The 8,126-nt window shown below is 47.8% G+C and overlaps 1 protein-coding gene across 2 annotated transcripts; it reads left to right on the top strand.

Annotated features, from left to right (window-relative positions):
- Positions 1-901: 901 nt before the first annotated feature.
- Positions 902-3,164, top strand: LOC121270412 (gastrula zinc finger protein XlCGF7.1-like). 2 transcript variants are annotated; one of them, XM_041175722.1, is made up of 2 exons: positions 902-971; positions 1,498-3,164. In XM_041175722.1, the coding sequence occupies exon 2, from the start codon at positions 1,901-1,903 to the stop codon at positions 2,891-2,893; it is 993 nt and encodes a 330-aa protein (XP_041031656.1). In that variant the 5' UTR covers positions 902-971; positions 1,498-1,900; the 3' UTR covers positions 2,894-3,164. The 2 variants fall into 2 exon arrangements, with proteins under 2 accessions (XP_041031656.1, XP_041031657.1); XM_041175723.1 differs by having other exon boundaries at positions 938-971; positions 1,716-3,164.
- Positions 3,165-8,126: the final 4,962 nt, after the last annotated feature.

An 8,126-nucleotide genomic window follows, 5' to 3' on the forward strand; every position in this document is an offset into this window, starting at 1 on the left:
CCGCTTTGCAGAACACCTGCGGTCTGTCCGCAAGAATGACCCAAACTCCCTGTCGCTTGCCATTTTAACACTCCACCCTGCTCTCTTGCCCACATGTCTGTCCTTGGCTTGCTGCATTGTTCCAATGAAGCCCAACGCAAACTGGAGGAACAGCACCTCATCTTCCGACTAGGCACTTTACAGCCTTCCAGACTGAATATTGAATTTTAGATCTTGAGCTCCCTCCTCCATCCCCACCCCCTTTCTGTTTCTTCCCCCTTCCTTTTGTTTTTGTCCAATAAATTATATAAATTTTTATTTTCCCACCTATTTCCATTATTTTTAAATCTTTTATGCCCCCATCCCCATTAGAGCTATACCTTGAGTGCCCTACCATCCATTCTTAATTAGCACATTTGTTTAGATAATATCACCAACTTCAACACCTCTGTTATTTTGTTCTTCTGTCTGTGACATCTTTTGATGATCTGCTCCTATGACTGCTTGTTTGTCCCTACAACCACACCCCCTCCACTTCTCTACCCACCCCCCCCTCCCACCTTAAACCAGCTTATATTTCACCCCTCTCCTTATATCGCTCAGTTCTGTGGAAGGGTCATGAGGACTCGAAACGTCAACTCTTTTCTTCTCCGCCGAAGCTGCCAGACCTGCTGAGTTTTTCCAGGTAATTCTGTTATTGTTTATTAGGGCCGCAATGCGCAAGAAGACCCAGCCCCCGGAGACTGGCCATCTGCACAGAGCATGCGCGCTGTGGTTCCAATAAAGCTGAGTGGGGGACGGGGGGCGCAGCCTCAACAAGCGGGAATAAATAATGATTAAGTGATGGGGCGGTCCCAGCATTCTTCGCGGTGGAAATTGTACATGTTCAAACAACGGGGACCTGTACGCATGCGCAGTTCCGCATAGTGTTCCGAGCATGCGCAGCCTGAGCGATGACGATGCCGAGACGTTTGTTTGTCGCTGAGCAACCGGTAAGAGGCGGCGGCAGGGAACCGGCGGGTGGGCGGAGAGGGTTCATTAACACCGCCGTTAGGCCGCAAACGCCGAAAAATTACCTTCCAGTCCCGCGTTTGCAGCTCAGGGTTTTTTTTTTATTTGGAGGCCCAGGTTAACGATCTCCGTGTTGGTTCTGCGGGGATCAAGGCGCATGTGAGACCATCCTGGTGCCTTCCAGAGCGCAGACGGTGCTTCGGGGTCCCAGTGACCAGGAGAGAATGTGATTGACTGATTGATTTTATTCTCACCCTGCACACAGGCGCTGGAGAACTGAACCCAGCCAGAGAAGAGGGAGGGAAATGAGTGGGAGTGCAGGAAAGAAATGGAGGAGATTTTGCAACGGGTTTGGACTTCAGCACAGGAGGGATATAGAACCTGTCGGACGGGGGTTTAACATTTTAGGGGAGCAAGAGAGGAAGAAAAATTCCATAGAAACTCGAATTGTACATTCTGAATTTCTATCCTGTACTCAAGGTGATGACTTTTGTAAACTCTTTACAGGGTATAAGAAGGAAATATTTGCAGACGGGAAGCTCAAGCCAAAGTCACATCAAGATCTGATAGAGTCTCTCGAGTTAACAGATCTGAATATCATCAGCCTTTGAATGTAGAAGGAGAAATGTTTACCTGTTCTGTCTCTGGGGAATTAAAAATCTAACTTTAGTGTAACTGGCACCTACTGTGCTGTACCCTTTGTAAGATGCTATTCTATTTAACAGCACCGGGACACATGCACACACAAGTAAGAATGTTCCAGTACATTGATTGTGGAAATAGCTTTAACCAGTTACATGGCCTGAAAGAACTTTGCACTATTCACAATGGAGAGAAACTGTATACATGTATGTATCGATGAGTCTTCAACTGATCATCCAAACTGGAGAGACACAAGAACACCGGCTTCATGGAGAAACCATGGAAATGTGAGGACTGTGGGAAAGGATTCAATTATCCATCCCTTCTGGAAATCCATCGACGCAGCCACAATGGGGCCGGTACTATGGAGAAACCGTGGAAATGTGCGGACTGTGGTAAAGGATTTTATTATCCATCCCTGCTGGAAAACCATCGACGCAGTCACACTGGGGAGAAGCCGTTCATCTGTTCTGTATGTGGCAAGGGATTTACTCAGTCAACCTGCCTCATGTCACACCAGAAAATTCACACTGACGAGAAGCCATTCAGCTGCACTTCCTGTGGCAAGAAGTTCAGGCAGTCATCCCATCTCACTGCACACCAGCAAATCCACTCTGAAGACAGGCCATTCAGCTGCAGTTACTGTGGAAAGAGATTCAGACAGTCATCCAGCCTCATTGAGCACCAACGGGTCCACACAGGTGAGCGGCCATTCACCTGCTCCGTGTGTGGGAAGGGATTCACTTGGTCATCTGGCCTTAGGTCACACCAGCAAGCTCACACCGAGGAGAAGCCATTTAGCTGCACTGCCTGTGGAAAAAGGTTCACGCGTTCATCCAGCCTCATTGAACACCAGCGTGTTCACTCTGGGGAGAGACCATTCACTTGTTCCGTGTGTGGGAAGGGATTTACTGGGTCATCCAGCTTCCAGAAACACCAGCGAGTTCACACTGAGGAGAAGCCATTCAGCTGTACTTGCTGTGGAAAGAGTTTCAGGCAGTCTTCTGACCTCAATGTGCACCAGCGAGTTCACACTGGGGAGAGGCCATTCACCTGCTCTGTGTGTGGGAAGGGATTCACAAAGTCTTTCACTCTGCTAATACACCAACGCACTCACACTGGGGAGAGGCCATTCACCTGCTCTGGATGTGGGAAGGGATTCACTCAGTCATCTAACCTATTGGCACATCAGCGAGTTCATAAATGTCTGCAGGGGTTAGATTCTCCTGTTATTGCTCCAGTTAATCACCTCCAAGATTGATTGAAAATATTTGCTTTATTTCTGCTGATGTTAAACTCCAGCCAGTTATCGTGTTGTGAATATCTAGTTCATGGTTTGTATGTTTTAGAATATAACTCATAGTTTTATGAATTAGAGTTTTAAATAGAAATTAAGGCAAAATATATTTGAAACTGGTAAAATCAGCCCTGAAGTAAATGAAATTCAAACAAGCTTGGTGTTTATCACACATCCTGGGGGTTATCATTGACCAAAAACTGAACTGGGATAGCCATATAAATACTGTGGCTACAAGAGCAGGTCAGAGGTTAGGAATCCTGAGGTGAGTAACTCATCTCCTGACTCCCTGAAGCCTGTCCACCATCTAGAAGGCACAAGTCAGGAGTTTGATGGAATACTTTCCACTTGCCTGGATGAGTGCAGCTCCATCAATGCTCAAGAAGCTTGACATCATCCAGGACAAAGCAGCCCCTTCATTTACACCCCATCTACAAACATTCACTCCGTCCACCACTGATGTACAGTGGCAGCAGTGTGTATCATCTACAAGATGCACTGCAGGAACTCACCTAGGCTCCCTTGCACCTTCCAAACCTGTGGCCATTACCATAGAGAAGGACAAGGGCGGTAGACACATGAGAACACCACCATCTGGAATTTCCCCTCCAAGCCATTCACCATCCTGACTTGGAAATACATCACCATTCCTTCATTGTCACTGGGTCAAAATCCTGAAACTCCCTTCCTAACAGCACTGTGGGTGTACCTACACGACATGAACTGCAGTCATTCAAGAAGGCAGCTCACCACCACCTTCTCAAGGGCAATTCAGGATGGGCAATAAGTGATGGCCTAGCCAACGATACCCACAACCCATGAATGAATGAAGAAAAATAAAATGTTGGGGCCATGTTGACTCAAGAGTATAACTGTGTGAAAGATTAGATCATAAAACAGCAGGTGGCCTTACTTAGCTAAAGAACTGGAGACATGTCACTCACACTTACTCCAGTAAAAGTTGTTATTCACGGTTTCTCAGGATTAAGGAAAGCTTTGAAATGAAAAGCTAGTTAATTTGCATTTGTACCTGTGTCACATCATCATGGAGATGGTGGAGCTTAAGGAGTGGGCTTAAGAAGAATCATTTAATTTTGATGTTTGCTGAGAGTTTTAGTAGTTGCAGTTTGGACCAGGTGTGTGCAGTTTGCAGCTCACTGAGGAAGATAGCTAAAGTAAATGACACTAAGATAAAGGCAAAATACTGCAGATGCTGGAAATCTGAAACAAAAAGTGCTGCAAAAACTCAGTGGGTCTGACAGCATCTGTGGAGAAAAAGACAGTTAACTTTGCAAGTCTGCATGACTCTTCAACAAAGTAAATGACAGTTTGATGGGCCTTGTAGGGAAAATGATATTTAATGATTAGTTTTAGTTTAGATCACATAATTAAAGCATATCGATTTTTTAACCTGGTAGTATACTATCCTTTTAAACTGTAACCAATGGAGGACACCAGCGGTGAATATCAAATGACTCTGCTTGGCTTCATTTGATAGAGAGGACACAATGGGATTTTAAACACAATGAGGTAACATACTAGTGAGTTAATTACAACAACTGATGAAGAGGCCCTTGTTGCACTTATCTCCATATTAGAGAGACACAATGAGTAGCCGCCTTCACGGTTGAATGGGCAAGCTTATATTCCACCACATCTTAGAACCTTACCAGAACCAGGTGTTATCAGGAGAGGGAAGCTAGGAGAAAAATAGCAACAGCTGTGTCTGACATTAAGCTAGTTTTACTTGGTAGTGAGTTAGAAGAAAGCAATTACATTTGACTCAATGTATTCTTTGTATTAAGAACTAACTTTTGTTATAATGTGTGACTAGTTTTGAAACTGTGTAATCTTTATAGACATTTATCACTCAAGACTATGTTTTTTTTTGCAAAAATATACTTTATTCATAAATCTTCAAAAACATTTCGAACCATTTCAAATCACCATTACAAAAATACAAACAGGTTCAACTTTTACAACATGAAACACAAGGTGTATCAGAAAAACAATGAATATTTCAATCATTGGCAGACATACATTTTAATCTGTACAGCCTGAGGGGCTCTTTACAGTTCCCAGCCCCCCAGTGCACTGTGGCAGAAAGGTCTTAGGCAGCGACCCTTCCCCATTGCGCCTTTGCGGCGGCTGCCTCAAGCTTAACTATGTCCCTCAGCACGTAGTCCTGGACCTTGGAAAGTGCCAGTCTGCAACACTCGGGGACAACTCTTTGCGCTGGAAAACCAACAAGTTTCGGGCAGACCAAAGAGCGTCTTTCACCGAGTTGATGATCCTCCAGCTGCAGTTGATGTTTGTCTCGGTGTGTGTCCCTGGGAACAGCCCATAGAGCACAGAGTCCTCTGTCACAGAACTGCTCGGGATGAACCTTGACAGCAACCACTGCATCTCTCTCCAGACCTTCTTTGCAAAGACACAATCTACAAGGAGGTGAACAACGGTCTCTTCCCCACCACAGCCACCTCGAGGGCAATGTGCAGAGGGGGTGAGACTCCTGGCGTGTAGGAAGGATCTTACAGGGAGGGCCTTTCTCACCACCAGCCAAGCTACGTCTTGGTGTTTGTTGGAAAGTTCTGGTGATGAGGCATTCTGCCAAATGACTTTGTCAGTCTGCTCAGGGAACCATCCCACAGGATCCACCCTCTCCTTTTCCCTCAGGGCCTTTAAGACGTTACATGCCGACCACTGCCTGACGGACTTGTGGTCGAAGGTGTTTCTCTGCATAAATTTTCCCACGAGGGACAGGTGGTACGGCACAGTCCAACTACTTGGAGCGTTCCGCGGCAGCGTGGCCAGACCCATCCTTCACAACACCGGGGACAGGTAGAATCTCAGCATGTAGTGACACTTAGTGTTTGCATACTGAGGGTCTACGCACCTCTTGATGCAGCCGCACACAAAGATGGCCATCAGTATGAGGGCGATGTTGGGCACGTTTTTTCCCCCTTTATCTAGAGACTTGTACATCGTGTCCCTGCGGACACGATCCATTTTTGACCTCCAGATAAAGCGGAAGATGGCTCAGGTGATTGCCACCACACAGGAGTGTGGAATGGGCCAGACCTGCGCCACGTACAGCAACAGCGAGAGTGCCTCACACCTGATGACCAGGTTCTTACCCACAATGGAGAGGGAGCGTCGCTCCCACATGCCCAGTTTCCTTTTCACCATAGACACTCGCTCCTTCCAGTTTCTAACGCGTGCCCTGGTCCCTCCGAACCATATCCCCAGCACCTTCAGGCCATCAGCCCTGACAGTGAAGGGGACAAAGGATCTGTCAGCCCATTTCCCAAAGAACATGGCCTCGCTCTTTCCACGATTAACCTTGGCTCCTGAGGCCAGTTCGAAACGGTCGCAGATGTGGATAAGTCTGTGCACCGACAGCGGATCCGAGCAGAAGACGGCGACATCGTCCATGTACAGGGAGACTTTGATCTGAGTGCCTCCACTGCCTGGGATCGTCACTCCTCTTATGCCCGGATCCTTCCTGATGGACTCAGCAAAGGGTTCCATGCAACACACGAAAAGAACAGGCAAGAGAGGGCAGCCCTGCCTGACTCCAGATTTAATAGGAAAGCTATCTGATTCCCACCCATTGATTGAGACTGCACTACTGATGTTAGTGTAGAGCAGTTGGATCCAATTGCGAATTCCCTCCCCAAACCCCATTTTGGAGAGCACATCTACCATATAGGTGTGCGATATTCTGTCAAAGGCCTTCTCCTGATCCAGGCTGATGAGGCAGGTATCCACATCCCTGTCCTGTACATAGGCAATCGTATCCCTGAGCAGCACGAGGCTGTCAGAGATCTTCCTGCCCGGCACAGTGCAGGTCTGGTCAGGGTAGATCACCAATTCCAGAGTGGATTTGACCCGATTGGCGATGACCTTGGACAGAATTTTATAGTCCACATTCAACAGTGAAATGGGTCGTCAATTTCTAATTTCCTCCCTTTCCCCCTTGTGCTTGTAGATGAGGGTGATAATGCCTTTCCTCATGGATTCTGACATACTGCCATCCAGGAGCATACTCTCGTACACTTCTAGCAGGTCTGGGCCGATCCAGTCCCACAGAGCCAAATACAACTCCGCCGGCAAGCCGTTGCTTCCGGGAGTTTTACTCTTCTTGAAGGACTCAAGGGCCTCAGTCAGTTCGTCAGGAGTTAGCGCTTTGTCCAGACTCTCCCGTGTACTGTCATCTAAGACCTCCGTGATAGAGGACAGGAAGGACTGGGAGGCCGTGCTGTCTGTGGGCTTCACGTCATATAATCCAGCATAGAAGGATTTGCTAATCCTCAAAATGTCAGATTGCAATGACTTTACTGAGCCGTCTTCATCCTTCAGGCTACTGATCACAGAGCTCTCCCTGTGTACCTTTTGGAAGAAACGTGAGCACATCTCATCCTGCTCCACGGAGCGGACTCTGGAACGGAAAATGATCTTGGAGGCCTCCGAGGCAAAGAGCGAGGCTTGCTGGCTCTTCACCTCTTGGAGTTCCTCCTTGATATCGACCCCCATCGACCGCAGCCAGAGCAGATTCTGCATGTTTTCCTGGAGTCGGGACATTTCCCTCTGTTCCTTTCTAGCTTTCTGGGTGCCTTTGAGGACGAAAAACCTCTTGATGTTTCCCTTGATCGCTTCCCACCAGTGTGTCAGTGACTCAAAGTGGGGTTTCATGGTTCTCCAACCTTTGTAATCCCTCTTGAGCTCCTCAATGTTTTCTGGGGTCAGCACATTCAGCTTCCATGCCCCCCTGCCAACCCTCTGGTCCTTCTCTAAGTGACAGTCAGCCAGTAGGAGACAGTGGTCAGAGAAGAACACCGGCTTGACGTCAGTGGATCTGACTGCGAATGCACGGGACACAAACAGGAAATCTATCCTGGAACAGATGGACCCGTCAGGCCGTGACCCGGTGTATCTACGCTGCACTCCATTTGCAGGGTTGCTGAAGACGTCGTGCAGCTTGGCATCCTTTACTGTTTCCATCAGGGATCTGGACGTAGCATCCAATCTGCTGTCGGCCCTGCCGGATCGTCCAGCCGCATCGATGATGCAGTTGAAGTCACCGCCCAGAATGACCGGTCTGGAGGTCGCCAGCAGCAGTGGGAGCTGCTGAAAAACCTCCAGCCGCTCAGCCCCTTGTGATGGGGCGTAGACGTTAATTAAACGGAGTGGAGCA

This window comes from Carcharodon carcharias, chromosome 27, assembly GCF_017639515.1.
Source record: "Carcharodon carcharias isolate sCarCar2 chromosome 27, sCarCar2.pri, whole genome shotgun sequence".
NCBI lineage: Eukaryota > Metazoa > Chordata > Chondrichthyes > Lamniformes > Lamnidae > Carcharodon > Carcharodon carcharias.

What these genes read in the sequence shown, in the direction of transcription:
- LOC121270412 (XM_041175722.1), top strand. Translation starts at nt 1,901, where the DNA reads ATGGAGAAACCATGGAAATGTGAGGACTGTGGGAAAGGATTCAATTAT.